This window comes from Trachypithecus francoisi, unplaced genomic scaffold (genome assembly GCF_009764315.1).
Source record: "Trachypithecus francoisi isolate TF-2019V2 unplaced genomic scaffold, Tfra_2.0 Lachesis_group8, whole genome shotgun sequence".
Lineage (NCBI taxonomy): Eukaryota > Metazoa > Chordata > Mammalia > Primates > Cercopithecidae > Trachypithecus > Trachypithecus francoisi.
This window is the reverse complement of record NW_022681473.1, coordinates 54,579,175-54,605,688: the sequence shown is the minus strand read 5'-3', so window position 1 is coordinate 54,605,688 and position 26,514 is coordinate 54,579,175. Positions and strand designations below refer to the sequence as shown.

General features: G+C 44.4%; 1 protein-coding gene across 9 annotated transcripts in view; it reads right to left on the bottom strand.

Annotated features, from left to right (window-relative positions):
* The window catches only part of IRAG1 (inositol 1,4,5-triphosphate receptor associated 1), a 124,285-nt gene extending 100,771 nt beyond the window's left edge, over positions 1-23,514 (bottom strand). For 4 of the 9 annotated variants that reach the window (XM_033206530.1, XM_033206533.1, XM_033206534.1 and 1 more), the window contains exon 1: positions 23,010-23,514. In XM_033206530.1, the coding sequence (XP_033062421.1) occupies positions 23,010-23,076 (67 nt within the window). In that variant the 5' untranslated portion in view covers positions 23,077-23,514. Of the gene's footprint in view, positions 1-22,935 lie in introns of all 9 variants that reach the window. The other 5 variants (XM_033206532.1, XM_033206541.1, XM_033206536.1 and 2 more) reach the window with 4 other exon arrangements.
* Positions 23,515-26,514: the final 3,000 nt, after the last annotated feature.

The following is a 26,514-nucleotide window of genomic DNA, read 5'->3' as shown; positions in this document are numbered from 1 at the left end:
GTGTAAATCAAAATTCTAGGTGTTATGTGCATGTCTGAGTCTAACGGCTGGTCATCCACCCTCCCTGACGTGGCTTTAGAGTAGTCCTTAACTGAAACAAGTTCTAGGATCATGCAAAACCATGCACAAGGATCCTTTAGCTCAGTGGAAATAGGCAGTGCTTTCTCATTCTGGCCATAGGTCACTGTTATTTGGTGGTCATGGAGAATGGGTTATTTAACAAATTCTGTCTTCACTAGTTGCAACTAACCAGAAATCAGATCTCTCAAAGGGAAACCAAGAAGGCTACTGTTATGGGCTTAATTGTGCCCCCCAATCCTCCTCCTAGTTCTTATGTCAAAATCCTAACCCCCAATACATAATAATGTGACTGTATTTGGAGACTGGGCCTTTAAATAGGGGATTAAGTTTAAATGAGGCCATTAGAATAGACTCTAATCCAATCTGACTGGTGTCCTTATAAGAAGAGGAAATTGGGATGCAGAGGCACCAAGGATGTGCCTATACAGAAGAAAGACCATATGAGGACACAGAGATAAGGTGGCTCTCTATAAGCAAGGAGGGAGGCCACAGGAGAAACCAGGCCTGCTGATACCTTGACCTGGGACTTCCCTAGAACTGTTAGAAAATAAATTTCCATTGTTTAAGCCACCTGGCTTGTGATATTTTAATACAGTAGCCCTGACAAACTAATATAGCTATTGATAGAATCTCTCAGCCATATCAGATTTAAATTCAAGTCTGTTTCAAACACTTAATATTTGAAGTTGCGATCAATACATTTTGGAGAATAATTGCTTTAGTATTTTTCCAGGCCAACCACAAAACTCCTTTCAGAACCTTTCTAATAAAATAAAAATTCTCTAGACTAGGTCCCAATAACTCTACCTTTGAAGAAGTAAAATTATCTCTATTTGCAGGTGATATGATCTTATATATACAAAATCCTGAGTAATCCACTAAAAAACTATTAGGACTAATAAATGAGGTCAGCAAGGCTACAGGATATATGATTGATATAGTACAATTAATTATATTTCTATACACTAGCAATGACCAATCAAAAAATGAAATTAATAAAGCAATTCCATTCAAAATAGCATCAAAAGCATAAATACTTAGGAATACACCCAACGGCTGGCCGGGTATGGTAGCTCACACCTGTAATACCAGCACTTTGGGAGGCCAAGGTGGGTGGATCACCTGAGGCCAGGAGTTTGAGACCAGCTTGGCCATCATGGCAAAACCTCATCTAAACTAAAAATGCAAAAATTAGCAGGGCAATGATGGCGCACACCTGTAGTCCCAGCTACTCTGGAGGCTGAGGCAAGAGAATCACTTGAACCCAGGAGGTGGAGGTTTCAGTGAGCCAAGATCACACCACTGCACTCCAGCCTGGGTGACAGGGTGAGACTCTGTCTTAAAAACAACAACGACAATAACAACAAACAAACAACAACAACAAAAACCAGAAATATACTTAACAAAATAAATGCAAAACTTTTACTCTCAGATATATGAAATATTTTTGAAATAAATTAAAGCCCTAAATTGTTGGAATGCCATCTCATTCCAATTTCATATGGAAGCACTAGGAAGCAACAATAATCAAAGCAATCTTTAAAAAGAAGAAAAAATTGAATTATCTACACATCGCAATTTCAAAACTTACTATAAAACTATCGTAATATAGTATGATACTCTACACTATACAAGAAGAGACATACACATCATACACATCAATGGAACAGACTTGAGAGTTCATGAATAAGCCCTTACATTTATGGTTAATTGATTTCAACAAGGATGCGGAGACAATTCAATGGAGAAAGAATAGTCTTTTCAACAAATGGTTCTGGAACAACTGGATAACCACATGTAAAAGAGTAAAGTTGGACCCCTTCCTATACCATACACAAAAATTAACTCAAAACATCTAAATGGGAGAGATATAACTATAGAATTCTTAGATGAAAGCATGTGAGTAAATCTTGGTGTCCTTGGGTTAGACAATGCCTTCTTAGATACAACACCATAAGTGCAGGCAACAAAAGAAAAAGTAAATACATTGGACTTCATCACAATAAAAAACTTCTGTATTGAAAGTGATGCTATCAAAAAAGTAAAAAGACAACCCACAGAATTGAAAAAAATTTGCAAATAGCATATCTAATAAAGGACTGGTATCCAGAATAAAGAACTCTTATTACACAATAATAAAAAGATAAGTAATACAATTTAAAAATAGGCAAAATATTTGAATACACATATCTCCAAAGAACATATGCAAATGGCCAATAAGCACATGAACAGATGTTCCACATCATCAACCATCAGGGAAATACAAATCAAAACAGTAATGAGATACCACTTTACACCCATTAGGGTGGCTAAAATAAAAAGACAAGTAACAGCAAGTGTTGACTAGGATGTGAAGAAACCAGAACCCTTATATATTGCTGGTAGAAATGTAAAATGGCATAACCACCTTGGAAAATAGCTTAGCAGTACCTCAAAAGGTTAAACATAGGATTACCGCATGATCTACCAATTCTCCTAGATATGTACCCAAGAGAAATGAAAATGTATATCCACATAAAAACACGTACACAATGTTCATAGTAGCACTATGTATAATAGCCAAGACATGGAAACAAACTAAATGTCCATAAAGTAATTAATGGATGAATAAAATGTGGTATATTCATACAATAGAATCTATTCAGTCATAAAAAGGAATGAAGAGCCAGACTCGGTGGCTCATGCTTGTAATCCCAGCACTTTAGGAGGCTGAGGTGGGCAAATCACTTGAGGTCAGGAGTTTGAGATCAGCCTGGCCAACATGGTAAAACCCCATCTCTACTAAAAATACAAAAATTAGCTGGGCTTGGTGCTGCGCGCCTGTAATTCCAGCTACTCAGGAGGCTGAGGCACGAGAATTGCTTTAACCCAGGAGGCGAAGGTTGCAGTGAGCTGAGATCATGCCACTTGCACTCCAGCCTGGGTGACGGAGTGAAACTCTGTCTCAAAGAAAAGGAATGAAGTAATGATATAAGTTTTAAGTTTCATGCTAAAGTATGAAACTTAAAATGAATGAAAGGATGAACTTGAAAATATTATAGTAAGTGAAAGAAGCCAGTCACAAAAGACCACACATATTATTTTATTTATATAAAATGCCCATAATAGAGAAAGCTATAGAGACAGAAAGTAAATTAATGGTTGCTTAGGGCTGGGAGGATGGGGAAATGAGACGTAACTGTTAATAAGTATGGGGTAACTTTTTGGATGATAAAAATATTCTGGAATTAGATAGCTGCATAACTCTCTGAATATACCAAATTCAGAGATGATGGCTGCATAACTCTCTGAATATACTAAAATCCATTGAGTTGTACACTTTAAGTAGGTGAATCATATGGCATGTGGATTATATTTTAACAAAGCTGTTTAAAATTTTTTTCTAACTTTCATTAAAAAAAAAAGAGAAGGAAGCTAGCTTTGGTCCTTAGTGCCTTGTGACCTCTCTGGGCATAGATTCCTCAAACATAAATATTAGACATTAAGCTTGGTGATTTATAAGGTGCCTTCCATCTCTGAAATTGCTGAGTGTACAAAATGTAAAAAAACAGGTTGAGGAAAAGAGATAGATTATGTGTCTAGGATGGGCTTGTGTGAGGTGAAATGAAGGAGGAGGCAACAGTAAGAAGATTAAGAGAAATAGAGATGAAGGGACAGGGACACGGGCTCAGAGAGACAGAGAGATGGAGACAAGACTACACCGCAAAAGAAAGACAGACTCATTGGGATGAATGTGCACATTACTCATCTGTTCTTCCATTTAACAGATATTTACAGAGCGCCTACCAAGTGCCAAGCTCTGTGCAATAGTAAACCAGGTAGACCAGGGCACTGAGCTCAGAGGTAAGAGACATAGCAGTAAGCAGGCAATTTGCAAGCAAGCACAAAGAGCGAGAGCTGGGATGCAGTAGTTCAAGATGCTCCAGAAGTGCACAGATGCAACACACACCCCACATCACACTCAACATGCACAACATTCCCAAAAGTAGAATCATTTTTGTAGGGAGAGCCATTCTTCATCTGAGGCATTTAGAGTTCTGCTAGCAAAGACATTCAAACAAACGGGTTTTTACAAGTATGGGCACGAATGGGGGTGACACCTTTCAGTTCTCACCCTGAAGTCTCTATAAAAATGAGGCTGAAGGACAGGATTCATCCCTCACTCCAGAGCTTCCCAGTACTCTTTCCCTCTCATCGGGAGAGACTGGCTTTGGAAACAGAGAGGAATGTGGCCTACTACAACCACACCAGCACTGCTCCTCTGGGCTTTCAGCTGGAAACTTCCCAGAACACATTCTGTTCCACGCTCCTTTCATGCCATCCAGACCTGGCGACCTGGCCCAATAAAGGTATCACATGTTGCCCCTTCCTCTGTCTTGTGGCTTCTCTGCTGCTGACAGGCTCATGAAAGGGAATTAAAACTCCACAGAAACGTGACTGCTCCCTGCACAGTGTCAATTCCCTGCCTGACTCAGATTCAGCCTACTCTGAGGAGGGAAGGTCAGGGACGTTTTTGGATATCTCTTGCCTGGGTCCGTCTTCTTCTAACTCCGGATTTAGCAAGAGTCCAAGCTGCACAATATTCCTGAAATAGCCTCAAGTCACATCCTAAGATGAGGGCTCATCCCCTCATATGAAGGATTCTCTTTGGAAAAGATGTTGGGGGCTTTGGACACCATGTACTGGCACACGAATAGGAAATGCAGGGTGACCTAGAGCAGAAAGGAGTGGGCACCGCCCTGTGGATTCTGGACAAGCTGCACCAGTGCTGGGCTGGGAAACAGCCCTTGGGCTCCCTGAAGGCCTCCCTGGCTGTGCACCATTTGGAGCAGTAGTGAATTAATGTGATTCAGGCTCCAAAAATAGTAGCCAGAGTATCTAAAATTGCTTACCACCCTGGGCTGGGCCAGTCCCCTGGGAATGTCAGCATTTCTAAAATGTCCCCATTCACTCAGCGTGCCTTTGTCAGACCCTAAGTGGGATCTGGGCCACTGTTAAGCTCTCCTGGGTCCGTTGGCTCCTACCCAGTTCCCCTCTACTGTGTCACGTGCTCTGCCTCCCAAAGAGGAAATGCTAATTTATGCCTGCCACTTGTTGTTACCAGGTCCAAGAACTTTAACACTGCAAATGGCTTGGAAGGGCAGAAATGGCTCCTTGCAGAAGGAGCCTGGGTGGCTCTCTATCATTGAGTTGGGACTTAATTCCTAACAATGATGACTGGGGAAGCAGAGTCACCTGAGGAACCCTGAGCCTCTGGTCTGCTGCTGATGCCACAGGGAGCCATTTCCACAGTGGCTTGTCTTTCTCTGATAAAATTATTTTGGAATCTCAGGGAATTTCATCATCATGAAGACTTGTCACTCTAGGCCTACCTCAGTGCCTTTGCACATCCTGTGCTCTATGCAGGAAACACCCTTTTCGGCCTCTTCCCTGACTGACAAATGCCCCTTCATCCTCTTATGTAGCACCTTCCTAAGAGTGGGAAGCTGCAGTCTTTACTAAGTTCGTCAGCAATGAATGCTCTGGAATGGCCACCTTCACCCAGGTTATACTCCCATGCCTAGAGATTCACACCCTGCATTCTCCTACACACTGATCAACCATGGTTCTCAGCTGCCTTATTCATGGACAGGAGTGAGGAAGGAACAAGCCTCTCCCCTGTCTCATGGAGGCTGGCCTCCCATCTAACAACTAAATGGCCAGGATCTGTAACCACTGCATGGGCTTCTTGATTTAAATGCACTTTGGGTATCTCTCTGCCTAGAGAATCGTGATTTGATCTTTATGATCATGTGCTTTAGTTCTCGGGTTCTTAGCTGTGATGCTCGTACTGCCTCTTAGTGGCTTCACTTTGCTTCCCTAAGAGATTCCAGAAGCGCAGAACAGAGAAAGTGATGGAGGGGTGAGGAGGGAGGATAAGTTAATCTACACCTTGGTTTCTTCCTATGCAGTGGGAGAAAACAGTTTCCACCTCAGAGTGGTTGAGAGGATGACATGAGATGTGTAAATGACTCAGCACAAAGTCAGTACTTTGCGGGGACAGCTGCATTTTTGCCCATGTGGCCCCCAGTCCCCCTTCTTCTGGTAACAGCAGCATATTCATCACACTTGTGCTTGGGATGGGGGTGATCGACCCCACTGTAGGATTGGAGCTATAACACTGCACTGGCCCCACAGAATATCCCATGCTCCCAGCTCTGGGTTGTAATTCAGGAATGAGCACATGACTCAGACCAGGTCAATACATTCAGTTCGGTGGCTTCTGTTGGAATTGTTGGAGGAGTTCTTGCTGCAAGCATTGCTGAAAGGATAGGCTGGGAACTGCAGGTGCCACAGTGCCACCACGCAGGAGAGGTCACCTGAGAGTACTTCTAATACCAAGGAGAGCCAAGAGATAGAGGGAATGAGGCCATGGATCCAGCCATGTCCGAAATTGCCCTAGAACTCTCAATGATACGATCCAGAACATTCTGCTAATTTGCTAATCTAATTTGAATCCGTTTCTACTCCAGGCAAACCAGAATCCTGGCAAATGCAAAACTGAGTATGTTTGGAGGTTTACCCTTCTCACGGCCATTGCTCTGGGGCAGGGGTGCTCCTTGGCCTCTGCAGAGACAATGCCACAGCTCATCTCTCCGTCCTCAGTCTCTCGTTCTTCAGTCTTTTACTGCACTGACTTCTTAAACACAGGTTTAAAAGATGCCTTGACTCCCCACTGCCTGGAGATCATGTCCCAACTTCCTCAGATCCACCTGCAAAGCTCCACATCTGACCCTAATTCCCTTTGCACGTCTCTCCCATGACCTTCCCCTCTGGGTCCATGCATACTCTGTGCCCCACTCATGCCAACCTCTTCCCCACTCTGAAATGCTCCCTCCACTCTCCCAACCCTGTACCTTTCCCGGGAAGTTCCTCACTTCTTTCTTACCTACCTGGCAGATCCACAACTACCTTCTCTTCCAAGAAGGCTTCATGGATGGCCCCAGACTGAGTCAATGTCTCCTTCTCCTGAATCAATGTCTCCCTTGTACATACTATAGTACCTCTTGGTGTTTATGACGTGAGAGTAATTTATACATTTTTTGAGAGCAGGGAGCATGTCTTACTCCTTTCAGGATCCCCTGGGACACTTGCACAAGATTTGCTCACTCTAGACCCTCCACGAATTTGCTGACACAAGACCTTGGCTTCCAGCTGACAAACTCTGACTACCCTGTCACCTCCCCTCAACCATACTGTAGGAGAGGGGTGCCTAAACTTTGGGTCACGTTTCCTTTTCACCAGTAAACTTCTTTTTTTAAAAAAAAAATTATGATAAAATATGTGTGACATAAAATTTATCATTTTAACCATTTTAAAGTGTACAATTCAGTGGCATTAAGTACATTCACAATGTTGTGCACCTATCACCCCTACCTAGTTCCAGAACTTTTTCAATATCCCAAATGGAAACTCTGTACCCAGGAAGCAGTCACTCCCTGTTCCCCCTTTCCCACAGACCCTGCCAACCACGAATCTGCTTTCTGTCTCTGTGGCTTTAACCGGTTTTGGATAGTTATATGAATGGAACCATACAATATGTGACTTTTTCTGTCTAGCTTCTTTCACTTAGATAATGTTTTTGAGGTTTATCCACATGGTAGCATGTATCCATACTTCATTCCTTTTTATGGCTAAATAACATTCCATCATATCTATCTAACTATCTGTCTGTCTGTCTGTCTTTATCTATCTATCTATCTATCTATCTATCTATCTATCTATCCATCCATCCATCCATCCCAGATTTTGTTTATTCATTCATCAGGTGATAGGCATTTGGGTTGTTTCCTCCTTTTGGCTATTGTGAATAGTGCTGTTACATTGTTATACAACTTTTGTTTGAACACCTGTTTTCAATTCTTTTGTATATATACCTAGGACTGGAATTTCTGGGTCATACGGAAATTTTACATTTACCAGGAAGCTGCTTATCCTTGCTATCTCCAAGCCTCATCAACATACTGGGTCTATTTAACTGCCTTCACCCTGAGAGAGCCCAAGCTTCTCAGAAGGAAGGGATTTCATCTTGTCATCTCCCAATGGCAATCCTTAAAGGATGTTCTTAGTTTTTAATACTGACCTCTTGCTGTTTAGAGCTTTCCTTTGTCTAAGATATTTCAGACATATTATTAAATTTGTTCCTCACAGAAATATGATAAGGAGGAAACTATTATGTCTGTATTTTAGATGCGGAGGCTGACAGATTCAGAGGATGAAGTGATGGGGCAAGGCCACACGGCCATTAGGAGCCCAGCTGAGACTGACCCCAGCCCAGTGCCCTTTCCACGCCACCACAGTGGCCCTCTCTCAGTTTGCCTTTTTTCCCAAAGTCTTTGTAAAATAGCCACCTTCTGAAATGTATTCTCAGACCCACCATTGTTTAGAAATGCCCTCTTGGTAGGTGACTGGTCGATGTTGGCACAGACCTCTGCACACACTCTGCCTGTTGGCACCTCATTTATAATCGAAGCTTTTGGCCGGGAGCGGTGGCTCAAGCCTGTAATCTCAGCACTTTGGGAGGCCGAGACGGGCGGATCACGAGGTCAGGAGATCGAGACCATCCTGGCTAACACGGTGAAACCCCGTCTCTACTAAAAAATACAAAAAACTAGCCGGGTGAGGTGGCGGGTGCCTGTAGTCCCAGCTACTTGGGAGGCTGAGGCAGGAGAATGGCATAAACCCGGGAGGTGGAGCTTGCAGTGAGCTGAGATCCGGCCACTGCACTCCAGCCTGGGTGACAGAGTGAGACTCCATCTCAAAAATAATAATAATAATAATAATAATAATCGAAGCTTTTTTCCTGGGGCAGATTCTGCCTGTACCAAACAGGCCAATGTTTACCTTTTCTGTGTCTTCTGTCACCTTCTGCAATCCCAGGTTAATGTTCCCTTTTGATGCTGCTATAAGTCTAAATCTGAGTGTGCCCCACAAGCTCAACCTCAGCTCTCTAAATTTCCTCCCTGTTCTTTTGTTCAACCCAAGATCAACCCAAGAGTATCCCCTTCCCTTTCTCAGGAGGAAACTATCCTTGGACCGAGGGATCCCCTGACCTCTTTGCAGTAGCAAAGAGGCACAAGGTCCTTCAGCCTGACGTGGTGAAGTTGTCTATCCTGCTCCTTGGAAGCTTCCAATCTTAGTGTCCTAGTTCTATATGAGACCAGGAGACTGTAGAAATAAGCAAAACAGGCAATGATAACAATAACAACATTCTCTATCCATCAGAAGCGTAGAGCTTTTTAAAAGCATACGATTCAGTGGCATTAAGTACATTCACAATGTTGTGTACCTACCACCCTTATCTAGTTCCAGAACACTTTCATCATCCCAAATGGAAACCCTGTACCCATGAAGCAGTCACTCCCTGCTCCCCTTCCCCCCAGACCCTGGCAACCACAGATCTGGTGCTTGGTGCTTTAGGCATATTTACTCATTCAATCCCCCAACTGCCCTATGAGGTGGATGCTACCTTGCAGATAAGGAAACAGGTTCAATGTGATGCTGTGACCTCCAGAGTCACAGAGCTAATGGGTGGCCAAACAGGGATTGAAGCCTTCAGAGCCATGCCTTCCCCACTCTGGCCCACTGTCTATCTCTCAGGCAGAAGCTTTGTGAGCTGACCTGGCTCACTGAGAGCCTTTCTTAGCAGTTCTGCAAGCAGCGAGGACTCTGTAGATGCCATGTGATCCATCCTGTGTCCACCCAAGTAGGGATACCACTAGCCACTTTTCCCAAAGTTGTATAGAGTTCTATACAACTCTAGTTCTGGGCGATGTTGTCAGGAGCTCTGAAAGAAAGGTTATGTGTTTCACTATATTTGGGAATATCAGCAGGAGATAGGTTTCTGTCTTGCAGGACATCTCAGAGCCTTTAAGAAGCAAATGTGCAGTATAATCTCCAAGAAGGGGTGAAAGGATATAATATTTCCCACATTTATTTGACCACGAAATGTTTTTTCAAGGAGTATCTCAAAGTGTCCTCTTTAAAACTCCACAACTCCACTCTGGGCCAGGCACAGTGGCTCGCACCTGTAATCCCAACACTTTGGGAGGCCCAGGCAGGCGGATCACCTGAGGAGTTTGAGACCGGCCTGGCCAACATGGTGAAATCCTATCTCTACTAAAAATACAAAAATCGGCCAGGCGTGGTGGCGCATGCCTGTAATCCCAGGTACTCAGGAGGTTGAAGCAGGAGAATCAGTTGAACCCAGGAGATGGAGGTTGCAGTGAGCAGAGATTGCACCACTGCACTCCAGTCTGGGCAATAAGAATGAAACTGAGAAAGAAAGAAAAAGAAAAAGAGAGAGAGAGAAGAAAGAAGAAAGGAAGGAAAGGAAGAAAAAGAAAGGAAGGAGAAAGAAATATCCACTCAGAAATGCCCTAAACCCTCTCAGGTTAGAGGGTGTCCAGAGGTGAGAGGGGACAGTAATTTTGTCCATTGGCCCTGGAGCTGTGCTGCCTGGGTTCATATCCCAGCCCTGCCATGTGACCTTGGGCAAGCTGCTTCATCTCTCTATGCCTCAGTTTCCTCACTTGTAAAACATGGATAATAATAATCACGTGAATTATGTAATATAAACTTCTTAGAACAATGCCTTTCGTGACATAGGGCTCACAAAAATCCTAATAAGGTCCTTGGGGCTGGGCAGGTTAGAGGGGGCAGTGAGAGGGGTTATGTTACCTATGATGCATAAAATTGTAAAATCCAGATAATTCATGAAAGATTACACAGATAGCATGGTTTCATGGTCCTCAGGAAGGGTCAGTGAGTTCCAGTGGGAGGAGAAAGTGCTATGCAGATGTTAGTTAGTTGTTTGATCCATTTTCCTGGGTCTTTTCAAGTTCACCAGGTCTCATCTACTTAGGGAGCTCTTAGGGGGTGCCCAACGCCTTCTGGAGGCCCCTCAAATTCTGGTGCCTATGAGTTTCATCCCTTCCAAGGAACAGAAATCCTGTCCTTTTGTCACCACCCACTACTCCTGTAGGGCATAGTCATCTGCTCCCAGAGCTGGAGACTTTGGAGAAGCTAGCCCTACAGTGTGAGAGGAGAGGGGCCAGGTTCTAGTGGATGCCTGGACCATCATTTCCAATCTGAGCAGTAAATATCTAATGCATGAGTCAAGAGCCTTGTTAATAAAAAAGAGAATAAATAGACATTCCCTTTAGCAGTAAATTTAAAAAAACAAAAAACAAAAAACACAACCTTCCATTAACTTTGGATCCGATGCCAGTTCTAAGTGTCACCAAAGGACTTGAATGGGATTGTAGAAAGTAAACAATAACAATTGACTCTTCAAACACACCTGCAGTCCTCCTGCTTGTCACTGACAGTGCCCAGCACAATTATTGCTCTGGGACGGGCTCCATTATGCAACTATTGGGGTGAATCACTGGGCCTTGGGGGGTGAATGGTTCACAGATGAGGAAAATGAGAACTTGGAAAGAAGATTTGATTTGCTCAAGAGCACAACATGAGTTGAAGGCAGAACCAGGTCTACAACTCAGGACCACTGCTTATATGCTGTCTTCATTTCAGCCTAGGAAGTGGCACCAGGGATGGATGCTGGAAGACCTTAACTGCCCTTAAACCTGAGCAGTTTCATTCATGCATGCATTTGTTCATTTACTTAATGTCTCTACCAAACACCTGCTACAAACTTGCCATGGTGCTAGCTTTCCTTAATACCTTTCTATAAGCCCATAATGATGTATTATGGGCTTTTTTGAAATCTTATTGTCCCAGCTCTACTCTCTCCTGGCCTGATATACTCCAAGTATGAGTTTCTGTCTGTTGATGGGCTGCATGCACTTTGCACCAAGGGCAATATGGCCTTGGCTCTGCCACTTTCTAGCTGTGTAATCCTGAGTGAACTACTCAGCCTCACAAAGCCTCCATTTTCTCATTAGTAACATAGAGATATTATTATAACCGTATCATAGGATGCTGCAAAAATATGGGATAATGTATGTAAAGAACTTAACATAGTATTTAGCTGGTGCTCAATAAATGACAGGTGTTACAGTAATAAGCACATTATTATTGTTCTTGACATGTGAAACAAGTCTCTGGAGATTCACCAAATGGAATCTTCCCCTCTGGGACTCTAAAACGTCAGGCTCTCTTTGTTCATGCGCCTAAGCAACTTTTGTGCTTTATAAACTATAGGAATCGTGATATAGGGACAACTTGCCAAATGTTTTCAGGTCTAATGCAACAGATCCTTGATGTCTATAACCAACCATATCTTTTTTTTTTCATTTCTGGGCCCAGCTGGCCTGAGAAATAGTCTCCCTCTAAGTCTGATAAGGTCTGTGAACCCCAGACCTGTTAGGAATGTTGGCTATACGTGGAGATAACCACAAGGAGATGGGGCTGCCCTCCAATGTATTAACAAGGTTAAAAAAAAAAAAACCCTATACCCAATGGACATGATTAGTTATCTATGGAAGTAATACAAGAAATTCTCTGTATATGGGGTTGCAGAGTTGGGAGGCTTAACAGACATCTCTAGAAGGCAGGACAGAAAGACAACTTTAAATAAGTAGGTGTTGACATTCTTTGAAGACATTTTTACTTTAAGCAATTTTCCCTTCTTTAGTACGAACCCCTGCATATGACGGATGGCTTCCCCATGACCACATTTATACCCCACAATCCTGTCCCCTGGCCATGACTGATTGATCCTGATCAAAGCTGGACTTATCAGATTATTTCTCTCAAGAACTTAGAGACCAGGAGCTTCTGGAACCTAGTCAAACTGGGCCTGTGGCCTGGGCAGTGGTCTTCAGAGTAGAGTATGTCATCCAGGGAATGCAGGATGATTTGGTGGGATATAGGAAGGAAATTTAAAATAAAAACCTTCAATTTTTAATTAAAAATAGTAACAAAGTACACTTCTTAATATTTAATAAACAGGTTGGCAATGGTGCTGGTTCATGTATTGAAAGGCCACTGTTACGTCCAGTTTGTGAGCTGTTATAAGGGCTCACGGGGAGTTCTACAATGTTACGGAACTGATGTAGCACCCTCATGTATCCATTTGCTTTCCCTGAAGGGTGACACAGTTTGTGGGTGCCCAAGTAAGTAGGTTAATAAAACATATTTACCTAGTTTTAACCAAACCTACTATCATAAAATGGGTATGTGGCTTAAAAGGCTTATGCAAAAAAAAAAAAGTACAATGAAAATACTTCTACCAATAAAGCTAAAAGTAACTCTCAAAAATTTTTTTACAAACTAGTGGATGAAACTGAAAATTAAATATAATAATTCAGGAAGTAAGGATGTCCCTCTTCCACATGAGGTATCTGAGTTGGTTTTCCTCTGCCCTCCTTCCCTTTCTCCCTGCCCTGCCCCCTGGTTCTCTGCTGTGTGCTTCAGGATGACACCTATGGAATGTATAACCTGGGCTCCTTTGCTTGCTGGCTGAGTTTGGCCAATGGACCAGTAGGGGACGGGAGGAGAGAGAGGCCTGGGCCTTTCCTTCCTTGCTCCAGCACCACATCTCTGACAGTGACTGTGCCTCTCCTTAGCTACAGCTCATTCTAGATGGACCCTCTTCCCCGGCTGTTGAGCTCACTAGCTTCTGGTAACACGATTTTCTTCTCTTTCCCCTTGAAGAAGCACACAGAGTCATGACTAAAGAATACTTATTTAGGGAAAGCAGAAAAGTCATTGACACTGTTTAAAAAAGATACCTGTAGTCCCAGCTACTCCGGAGGCTGAGGCAGGAGAATGGCGTAAACCCGGGGGGCGGAGCTTGCAGTGAGCCGAGGTAGCGCCACTGTACTCCAGCCCGGGCGAAAAAGCAAGACTCCGTCTCAAAAAAAAAAAAAAAAAGATAAAGCATGATTTTCAAAATACTATTTCATCTTTCTTATTCTTTAAAAAATTCTATTTTTATATGTTTTATAAAGTAAAACATCAGTACAATAGCTCATGAATATGATTTATAATAAAGAAATATACATAAATTGGAGGTGCATGCTAAAAAAATTTTCTCTAAACTAATAAGATGCAACATCCAAAACACTTGAAGACCACTCCTATAGAGAAAAGGCTGGCAAGTTCCTACTGCTGGGACCCGAAAGCTGCCCTGGGTCCTGCCTTCCTGAGGCATTGCTATCTACCTACCTTTTCCTCTGATTTTCTCAAATACCTTATAATAAATCCCACTTTCTCTTAAGTGAGCCAACATAGGTTTCTGAGACCTGGCAATCAAAGAACTTTAACCAATATATAGGTGGGATCTGCAATTTCTTGTGTGCTGGAACAGACTATGTAAATATCACATAATAACCACCATTGTATAGAGCATTTTTCTACAGCAAAGAGAAAGGCTTGTCCAAACTTCCCAGAGGAAAGAGGCCCTTCCTGAGCTCTGGGGAAGTCTCTCTGCTGCAGGCAGAGGTGGCTCATCAGGCCGCATCATAGCCTAGGTGACCCACCCCTCAGAACTTTCTGCCTTCCCCTCACTGGAAAGGGTTTCTCTCCCATTATATATCGGCACATAGACATTCAGCATTGTATACTTGGCTGGGTGCAGTGGCTCACATCTGCAATCCCATCCCTTTGAAAGGAGACTGAGGCAGGTGGATCACTTGAGGTTAGGAGTTCGAGACCAGCCTGGCCAACATGGTGAAACCCTGTCTCTAGTAAAAATACAAAAATGTAGCTGGGCATGGTGGCACACGCTTGTAATCCCAGCTACTTGGGAAGCAGAGGTTTCAGTGAGCCGAGATCACACCACTGTACTACAGCCTGAGTGACGCAGCAAGATTCCATCTCAAAAAAAAAAAAAAAATTAAAAGAATTGTATACTTTAGTAATCTCAGTGCTTTAGGAGGCTGAGGCAAGAGTATCACTTGAGGCCAGGAGTTTGAGACCAGCATGGGCAACATAGCAAGACCCTGTCTCTAAAAAAAAAAATGTTTAAAACATAAGCCAAGCGAGGTAGTATATGCCTGTAGTCCTAGCTACTTGGGAGGTTGAGGTGGGAGGATCACTTGAGCCAGGGAGGTCAAGGCTGCAAGTCAGCTGTGACTATACCGCTGTACTCCAGCCTGGGGGTCAGAGTGAGACCCTGCCTCTCTTGAAAAAAAAAAAAAATTGTATACTTCAGTCTCTTGTGAGTTTGATTATTGTGAGTCCGTCTCTGCATAAGCAATCAACTAACCAATTCCAGGTCACTAACCAGGCTTAGGGATAGGTCCAGGACTCTAGAACATCCCCAGGGTGATGCTCCTTGGGGAAACCTCTTAGAAGCCAACTAGCCAGGTTTCTCTTGACACCTAGCCTTATCATCATTGCCTTGCAACCTACATCAGGGACCAGTTAGATCTCAGGTGGGAAACAAGAAAGATGTCTTAGGTAAGAAGCCCAGGAAGACATTACATTCTTTCTACCATTCTTTCTACCATACCCATACAAGTCGAAAATATGACAAGAGAGTCCTTGGGGAAACCTGACCATTTGGGGGTATCCAAAATAGAGGAGACCCATGTGTTCAATATTAATCTGGGCTCCAATAATAATAATTACTTATTGGGTACTTATTCAGGTATAAGTACTTTAGATCTAGCAATCCGTGTCATAGGTAAGGGGACTCAGAGGTTAGATCATTTGCCCAAGTCAAACAATAAGTTGTGGGGCTGGGATTTGAACAGACTGGGTGACCTTGGCAACATTTATAGACTTTTAGGGCACAAATCTTGGTGAGCCATAGAAAGTGACTCAAGACACACAATGTAGGACATGACATTTCTTGCCAGTAAAAAGCTTATGATTCTAAATTTGTATTTTTCCTTCTAAATAGAGGAAGGAACTTGTTCATAAACAAGATTAGGAGACCTGATAAAGATCGTTACATACTGAAAGAAACCAAGAGAGGTGCAAAAAAGAGCAAGCCTAGTGGGGAAGCTGCTCCAGTGCCCTGCCCCAAGAGCTCTGGACCTCAGCTCTGAGCAGCAGCACTGGGACCTCCAGGGCTTTGTTCTTATAGGGGCAGGAACAAAGGGTCAGGCATTATCACTCTGTCCCGCAGCCGGGTCTATAGGCCACAGAGAGATGGAAAGAGATGGGGCTTGGGGGTCTGATGGTTTGGGTTTGACTCTCATTCTTCTCATACTAGTTACTATCCTCCTTGAATGAGTTTGTTCACAAATACCTCCCTTGCATGGCTAAAGTACAGATTTAATGAGATATTGTATAAAATGTGCCTGGTACATACAAACTTGCTCAAACAATTGTAGTTCCTTTCCCATATATTTTCTCATCTACCTGTAAGAAGTAACCCAGAAGAAAGGAGTTAAGTGATCACTTGCTCCCTGTCTGGAGTTGCCTAAATGAAACTTCTGTGAAAAAAGGAAAATTCATCCCCACAGATACTTCTAGTCAGATGCTTGCCTTGTCTAAGGAAGGTCTCTGCATTAAACAAGTTCCCCACCAGGCATCTCTGGAGAAAAGGTGAGGATTGATTAACTGGAAAAGGGAGGAGAGGGGGTGCCCATGGGACCATGTGGCAACTCCTGCAGCCTTGGCCCTGCCTGTCTCTCACTAGGGCAGGGCACAAGTCTCACCAGGTGCCCATGAGAGACCAGCCTTGCAAGTGGGCTTTAGCCAGGCCCTCACTGTGGTACCCCAGAGTTCAGTGCCAGACTCTTCCACACCTGGAGAATGGATATCTGATGGTGAGTTCTGAGAAACGTCTGCATGAAGAGCTCAGCCCTCCCTCTTCTGTTTCTCTAGGGAATTAGCTGCTTTCAGGGGACACACTTTCTGCTCTGTTTCTCCAAGCTTTAATATTTAAAGGGCCCTACTTTCCCCAGTGAGCATCCCATAGGGCTGGGGGATAAATCTATTCAATACAGTATTAGAAAACCTACTTGCCTGTTGATCCAAACCACATTCTCCAATACCAGCTTCATCAGTCATAAGGGTGATATTAGTCTCTGAAATCCTAACAAGCCTTAGAGCTTCAGTGAAGGAATAGGTGTTATTTATTGGGCCTCCTTAAAGACTTCACCAGATACAGATGCCCAATCCTCTTGAGAGTAAGTCCACCACTCTACTTTGGGTGTTCTTGGAGTTGAGAATAGGACCCAGGATTGTGGATGGTCAGAGCCTCAAACCCAGTACAGAAGTCTTCTTGCTGGAATCTCTGGAGGGGAACAGACAGGGGCTAGAAATAATAAGAGCTAATGTATACTGAGTGCTAAGAATAGACACTGGGCTAAGCGATTTAACTTTGCAAAATGGGCACTATCATTACAGGGCGAACATCCCAAATCTGAAAAATCTGAAATCTAAAATGCTCCAAAATCCAAGACTTTCTGGGCACTGATGAGACACTCAAAGGAAATGCTCATTGGAGCCTTTCAGATTTTGGATTTTTGGAATTGGGATGCTGAACTGGGTAAATATGCAAATATTCCAAAGTCCAAAAAAAAAAAAAAAGTGAAATCTGAAACACCTCTGGTCTCAAGCATTTTGGACAAGGGATACTGAACCCATATTACAGGAGAGGAAGCTGAGGCTCCAACAGATTAGGTGCAGCTCAAGGGATACAGCTGGTCAGTGGTGGAGCCACACAGTCGCTCCAGGGTCCACACTTTCCATAGGGACACTATGCTGCCTCCATTACAAGATGTCATCTCCCCACTGTGATAATAAAAGAAGAGCTGGCCAACACTGAGTCCACCTCCTGACTCAGGGTCCAGGGTTATTTTCACCACACCTGTATGAGCAAAGTCGAGAATGTCTTCAGGCTTTCTTCTCCTTCTGATGAGCCAGGAACCTTGGGGTCTCTGGAAACACCCTCTTGATTGGCTTGTCAGCCACAGAACTCTCTGTGGCCTCTCTGTGTCCCTTCCCTGGTGGCCACTCTGGGAACCACATCCCACCCCTAGAGCCAGGCTATGTGTAGTGTATAGTCTCATCCCTCCCAGCCTCTCTCACTGAGCCCATTGGTTCCTAAATTCCTGTTGGTTTTGCTGGGATGACTCAACTTCCCCAACACCCTGCACTCACCAATACTGGGATTCCACCAAGTTCATACAACCCAATTTCCACCAAGCTGTGGTGGAATGACCTGACTCATTTATACACCATGCTCACAATTTTTGCCATGCCTGTGTTTTACTTATGCATTTATTTACTTAATATTCTTTCATTCGAGGAGCAATGGGCCAGAAAATGAAGACTGAAACCCCACTTGGCCATTTACTAACTTTGTGTTGTTAGGCAAGTTTCTTACCCTCTCTGTGCCCCAGTTTCCTAATCTGTATAAGGAGGACAATGACAGTAACTACTTCAGAGGGTTGCTGTGAGGACTAAATGAGCGAATGCAGGTAAAGCATTAGGAAAGTGTCTAGCACATGGCACACACTCAACAAGTGTTAGCTATCATTGTCATTACTTTTATTTAAAAGGGAAACTTCATATTCCTACCTTAAATGGATAAAGCAATACCACTTACCACAAATAGAGTTATAAAAATAAATAAAATGAAAACCGTTATTAAACCTTAGGTAAGGCCTGCTCTCATTTTGTCAAGAAAGGAAACAAACAGAAAGATGTTGAAGGCATATGAGGCTTAAATGAGGGTGATCAACCTTTTGGATTTGTCCAGGACCTGTCCCAATTTTAGCACTGAAGGTCCAGCAGCAACTCTCCTTCCTGGGTGGCCCTGGATGGTTGGTCACCCTACCTCAAATAGAGGCTTTCTCTCCTTCATTTAAAGGAATAAAAAGAACTTAAGAAGGAATAATGTTCTTACAATGTGATGTTGTGTGTTTAAGGCTGGGTCCGTATCCCACATACAATCATCTTGCAGAGCAAGCCCACACCTTGGGCCACACACAAACCCACCTCTGAGAGCTGAGTCTCCAAATGCTATAAATCTATGGAAAAGCCGTCACGTCACATGTGCCACTGAGAAAGTCCCCAGAGAAAAATCACATTTGTAAATGCCAAGAAGAGGAACAGTGATTAAATTGCTGCACAGCTAAAATGACTCTATGTTATAAAACCATTGAAAAATCATGTTTTGGAGAATCTTTAATGGTATGGAAAAAAGGATTATATTAGAATGCTCAGTTTTAAAAAGCAGACTAAAAAATAACATATACACTAAGACCCTAGTTTTACAAAATATAGAGAAATGTAAAGAAAGAAACACACCATAATATAAACAATACTTATCACTGAGGAATGGGATTCTAGAGGGTTTTTTTTATTTCTTTATATTTATTTCTGAATTTCTTATTTATATCCATTTCTGTATTTGCCAAGAAAGTCTAGCAAAGAACATGCATTACTTTTTTTACTAGAAAAAACTGAATAAAAATTACAAATTACAAATAAAAAAGTAATAGGAAGAAAGTAACCAGAGCTGATTAAGCCCAGCCTTAGCAGACTTTTTTTACATCTGTTCCCTGCTAGGAAAAGTTTTCAGTCTGGCCAGGTGCAGTGGCTCATGCCTATAATCCCAGACTTTGGGAGGCTGAGGTGGGCTGATCACTTGAGATCAGGAGTTCAAGACTAGCCTGGGCAACACGGCAAAACTCCAACTTTACTAAAAATGTAAAAATTAGCTAGGCATGGTGGTACTCCCTGTAATCCCAGCTACTTGGGAGGCTGAGGAATGAGAATCGATTGAACCTGGGAGGTGGGGGTTACACCACTGCACTCTAGTCTGGGTGACAGAGCGAGACTCTGTCTCCAAAAAAAAAAAAGTTTCCTGTCTGAACAACTGTCCTCTGCTTTCCACCTCCCCTGGAGAAAGTCCTTGCAGAGAAGGCAGGGCTTGTCCAGGGTCACGGGCATGGGCTGCCTCTGCTAAGACTCTGAATTTGAAGGCCCATTGGTGAGGCTTCCCTGGACTGTCACCTGAACTCAGAGTCTAGCCTCCAAGGTCCACAGGACTAACATGATATCCCCTTTCCCTCTATTCATGATTTTCCCATGATTTGGACTGTGATACTCAATAACTGCCCCAGGACCTAAGTTACTAACTGGAGGCAAGGTGACATCTAATGCAGGAAGTGCCCACTTTGGACCAAGGTGGCTTGAGCTGGAGTCCACCTACTAGTTGTATGCCTCTCTCCTCATCTCTAGCATGAGGCTTAAATTAAATAACAGATCTAGCACAGATCCTGGCACCAAGTAGGAGCTCAATTAATACCAATTTTCTCCCCTCTTTCCTTTTGCATCACTATCTGAGAACTCAGCTCTCCATCTCCCTCTTCTGACTCAGTTCCCCAAGGGGCAGGGGCAGGGCCAGAGTCTAGGGGCCCCAAGCTCTCTTCTCCCTATCTACCCAGGCCTCTGCATCTACTCAGTCAGCAAACAGAATTCCTCTGCTGATAATAAGCCCCAGAGAAAGTGGTTGAGGGGCAGTCCAGGCTCTGTGAGGTGACCCAGGAGAGGAGGTAGGGGGAGAGAGGTGGATAACTTCAGGCCCCGACATTGTATTCTCTCAAGTCAAACTAGATGAATCTGATCATCAGGCACGTGTACAAAATCAACCTGGGGCCATGTGTAACCAGAACCCACTTTATGAGCATTGTGTCCATGTGTTCACAGAAACATGGTTGAACCTGAGCACTTTGTGTGCTCCCAGCATCATTCTTGGTGCTAGACACACAGCGGGTGAGGAACAGAATAAGGTCTCTGCCCTTGCAGGGCTCAGTCTGCTCCTCCAGGAGGTGTGGGTGCTTCTGCCCACCTCTGTTACAAAGGCTTAGAGGAGAGACGCAGGGCTTTTTAGAAAGCTGAGGACCCATCATGTATAGTTCAGCCCATCAAGCAAGGAACCGAGCTTCCTTACACAGACCCACAGAACTCCTCATCCCCAAATCATGAGCCCTCTCAGCCTCCCAGGGATTCAGTTTCAAGTAAGTTTCACACGGCCGTAACTTCCCTACCCAAGATACTATTTAAATTCCCTGCTTTGTCACTTGGTGGCTGGGTGAGCTTGGATGAATCATTTAACATCCCCTAGCCCTAGTGTCCTCACCTGGAGCAGTGAGGTAAAGACACATCCCTCATGGCATTCTGTGAGGGGCATGCGAAATCCCTTGTGGAAAGCCTCAGATGCACCGTGTTGCAAGGGGGCCAGTGATTCCCCTGCTGCACTCTGACATGGGGTCCCAAGCAGAGGGGAGCTGACCATGGAGGTCAAGAGCAGAGCCTGCAGAGACCACAGCCTGGGGCCGAGCACCAGCTGAGCAGCCTCTCTGTGCTAAAGTGTCCTCTACAAAACCAGGGTGGAAAGAATGACCCCTGCTTTGTAGAGCTGTGGGAGTCATGAGTTACTGTATGGGAAGGGGAACAGTGTTCAACACACAGTAAGAACCATGTGTTTGCTGTTTATTTTCTTGCGGAAACACATTTATGGGGATAACCAATCATGTCGTAGCAGCTAGCACATGGTTATCCCTCCAAGATGATAAAGGACACAGGAATGCCTCCCTTACCTCCAAGCATAAAGATAGGTACATCCGCTGTGAACATAAACAGCCACCCACCAAACATGCATGCACGCGTGCACACACACGCACGCACGCACAATGGAATCATGGATGGCACAAACATGATAATGACAACGGTTTTCTCCATTAGGTCAAAAATTGCAAGACACAGTTGGAGGTAGGATCATACCCTGGCATTCACGGCTATGTTGAGAGGCACGGGCACTGGAGTTAGAGTCATACAGACTTGGGTTTGAGTCCTAGTACCACTCCATCTTGGTAGAATGACCTTAGGCAAGTCACTTAACCTGAGTTCCCTCCTCCATAGAAGTGTTGGGGTAGGGGAGTGCAGGGGGATGGGCAACTCCACCTGCCTCACTAGCATGTCATTGTCCCTCTGTGGGGGCAAGACAATCCTTGGCAAGTCCTGACTCCTTTGGACCCCCAGCCTCACAGTCCCGGGAAGCGTCCTCCTTTTCCCTGCAAAAGACCCTGCTCAGACCAGCTTTACTTCCCTGCACCACCCCGGCGAGCAGCCTGAAGAGTGTTGGGAAACAGCAGCTGCCGAGTTCTGGGAGGCTGGAGCGCTGGCCAGGGGTCCCAGACCCCAGGCTGCTGTTTACTCAAACTGCAGAGCCTCTATAGCCTTTACAACTGTTTCCTGGGCAGGAGGGAGCATGACAGCTGGGCCTCTCTCTGGCCTCTGGCTTCCACTGGCTTTTCTTCTGGAAAAAGCCAGTCCAAATGCTGCTCACTCTAGGAATCGCTTCAACTCGGAGCCCTGGAGGTGAGCAGGGCCAGGCATGAGCCGGGCACATACACCCCCTCTAGGGAGCGGGGAACTGCACAGGCCAGGGGAAGCTGGAGACAAAAGAGGAGACAGGGACAGAGATAAAAACAGGGGCTGTGACCAGAACACAGGATGGGAAGGGCAGAGACAGAAACAGGGGTAGAGTTAAGGATCTAGACAGGTCATGCCGCCCAGGTTCCAGGCAGAGGGGCATAGGGGGACAGAGAGAGAGAGAGACATGGGAAGCACAGAGGGGAGAAAGCCCTGCCTAGCAGACTTGCCTAAGCTGAAGACCCCATTGTTGCCACAAATGGGCCCACAGGAAAGCTACGGGTTGCAATCGCCTGTCACGACCCACCTTTTCACCCTGAGCTGTGCACACTTTCCAACAGCAAGCAAAAGGAGCACAATCTAGTTAAGTTAGGACTGGCAAGATTCACTTCTGATTTAAAACTTAAGACAGCAACAATAAAGATAGTCAGCTGAAATGCCACCCAATAAAGCCAGCTCCCCAGGAAAGTTAAAGTTTAGCGCCCCCGTCCCAGCACCCTGTACCTTTAAGGAGGAGAAGATTCCCTCTGCTTCCCAGTCGAAGAGGCAGGTTATTCTAGGATATAGGGGAGGCTTACCTAAAACTGAGTTATTCTCCTTTCCTCCTCTGGCCAGCCTCTCTTCACTCTGGGGAGCTTTTACCATTTAAGGTCAATGTTACATCTGGCTCCGGAGCTCGGAGCCGAGAAGCCTCTGGCTGTAGAACCTCGGCCGCCCGCCTCCTCTGAGAGGGGCTGGGACTTAGAGCCGAGAGCTCCTCTGGGAGCCCCCCTTCGGCCTGGCTCAGGGGATAATGGCAGGGAAAGCCGACCAGCTGGCCTCAGGGTTCAGGGCAGGCTGGGCCTTTGGGGCAGTCTCTCACCCTGGGCCCCTCTGATGGGTATCCACACAGCAGATGGCAGTCCCCATGGCAACTCATGCCACTGGACACTGTCCTGGCTGGACGGGGACAAAGGGACCCTGCAGATCTCGCCACCCATTTGGAGCCTCCAGCAAGCATGTGAGCCTGGAGAAGACCCTGGGCCAGCGCCAAAAGAAACTGGGAATGGTTCCTGTCCTGGGGATTTGAGGGCAGGGGCTGCTCCCACTGCGTTAAACTCTTGGGATTGCCAGAGAGAATGGCCTGGGAGATTCAGCTACTCCCACGCTTACCAGACTTGGCACAGGCCCCAGGGGTATCCACTTAACATCCCCTGCTCCTCCACTTAACAGCCTGTGGTCTTAACATCGTGGAGCCTCAGTCTCCTCATCTCTAAAGTGGGAATAATAATGATAATGCCTAACTCACTGGGTAGTCAGGGGATTAAATGAGATATTAGTCAAATGTTTAACACACTGCCAGCATCTCATAAGAGCTAGATCAGCACGAATGAGCTTCCTGCCCCTGCCCAGGAAATCCACACCCTGTCCATACACACTCTTCACCTGCCTTGGGTATAGGACCCACCCAAGGCCAGGATCATGGAGCTCCAAGCTGGGGGCAAGCTACATGGGGACTTCAGCCCCTTCTGTGGTTAGAGCGGCACAGAGAAACCCTAGGTAAAGTTGCTAGATAAATTACAGGACACCCATTTAAATTTGGATTTTAGATAAACATGGGACATACTTGTACTAAAAGACTGTTATTTATCTGAAATTCAAATTTAACTAGTCATCCTCTATTTTTGTTTGATAAATCCGGGAACCCTAGTTTTGGCCATCATTAGCCATCCAGAAAACATTCAGTAGTCATGGTAGAGAGCACTAGGGATTGGAGCTCCAAGGTCTATGGCCTCAAGCCCTCCTGGCAGACACAGTCCTTGTGCTCAGCTCCTGGCCACAGATCAGTGGTGCAGCAGTGGCAGACGTTCTCCACTGAGCCTGGCCCACTGAGCCTCCATCCGTTCCTCAGGCATGTGGTTCTGAGGAAATCCTGTTTTTTCTGTGTAGTTGTTGTAAGAGAGATCACTAACAGGGGTGTAGCGCATGAAGTCTGCTACCCTCATCAATAATTGGTTTTTGTAAATGAAACCAGAGGAGGCTGTCTTGGGTACTAGCCAAGCTTTCTCTCAAGTGTCCACACCTGTCCACGTGAAGGTGCAGGCTCCCCCGACAACCCCCGTCCCCTGCAAAGCCACATGGCAGTAACTACTAGAATTGCAAGTATATGGTATAGAAGGAACTGACCAAACTCTTCAGTGCTGTTTCTCCAACTTCAATGTGCATTAGAACCCCCAGGTGTGAAGCTTGTCGGGCTCCTCTTTCAGAAATTCTAATTCTATGGATCTGAAATGGACCCAGAAATCTGCATTTTAGTGAAGACCCTTGGGTGATTCTTATGTACTTGGTCCAAGGATCCCACTTTAGGGAATGTTGCTTCAAAGGTTGATCTTATGAGTCCAGCAGCAGGCACTACAGGGACAATCAAAATCAGAAGTTGAAATGGAACCTAGGGCTGGCTGTGTGTGTGTGTGTGTGTATGTGTGTGTGTGAGAGAGAGAGAGTTCAAAATCATATATTGTATTGAGCACCTACTATATTCCTAGCATTAGATTAGATGCTTTACATAAAAGCACTCTATGTATCCTCACAAGTACCTATGCCTTTCCTTCAAAAGGAAACTGAGGCTGGAAGAAGTAAAACAACTTGCTTGATGTTCCGTAGCCAGTAAGTAAGTGACAGTGCTGAGATGTGAATTCAGGTGGTCTGTCCCTAAAGCTCTGTCCTCTTTGTCATGCTGCCTACCCTTCAGCCAGGGTTTCAGAACCCAGGGTTCATGGATGACCTTCAGGGATCTCTGAGCCAACTGAAATTGCATGTAAGCCACTATGTGGTTTGTGTTTCTCTTGGGTAAAGACCCACAGCTTTCACCACACAAAGGTATCACCAAATAACTTTTTAATCATTGCATTAACGATACCATTTTATAAAGCACATGACTGGTCAGTGTGTAAAAATGGAACAAGTTCTATAGAGGATACCTTAGCACTATCAAGATTATACCCTTTGACCTGATTCCACTTCTAGGAATTTATTCTATAAACACACTCCCACACTTGGGAAACAACAAATGAACAAGGTTATTCATTGCAGCGTTATTTACAAAAGCAAAAGGATTGGAAACAACATAACTGTCTAGCAACCGGGGCCATAAAAGAAGATGGAGTGCAGCCACAACAAAGGGAGAGGAAGCTCTTGGTGTACTGACCTGAAAAGACTCCAAGATACATTAAGTAGAAAAAGTAAAATAACAGTGTCTATCAAATGCTACTATTTGAATGAAAAAGAGTGTGTATGTATTTTAATATGTACATATATACACACAAATACATATATACACTTATGTTCATGTATACATACAAGTTCATATGTGAGTATGCATATCATCTCTAAAATTAGCACAAGAAATGAATAACATTTAGATTAGTTGCCAGTGGGGAGTAAAACTAAGTGACTGGGGTAAAGACTGACCATGGTACGCCTTATTGATACATTTAAAGTTTTGAATTGTATGAGCAAAACATGTGTTTACATTCACAAATAATAATAAAACAAAAGCATTGCTATAAACAGGGATTTACTCACTTCATCTTCCAGCACTGCTTCCCCCAAGTGTCAAAGGGTATTGGCATGATCCTGACTAAAGGTTATTACAATTTTTTTTATTTCTTACTTTGGAATAATTATAGATACACAGGAAGTTACAAAAATAGTACAAAGAGTCCTACATACCGTTTATCCAACTTCCCCAACGGAGACATCTCACATCAGTGTTGTACAGTATATTTCAAAGCCAGGAAATTGGCACTGGGATGCTACTGTTAACTAGACTACAGATCGTATCCTAAAGGTTATTTTTAAAAGCATAAATTTCTCACAGCTCACTCATCCATTTAAAAATGCTTATTGGGCACCTTTAGTGCGCCAGACATCATGTTGGACAAGGGATATGGCAGGAACACCTCAGACCCATCCCTCCCTCGTGTCAGGTAGACTAGTGAAGGTGATCCCTGAACTCCAGTGGGAATAGCATCATGGAGGCCTGGGATCCAGCAATGCAGAAGGAGTGCTGACCACAACTCTAAAAAAGGAACTGTGTCCCTT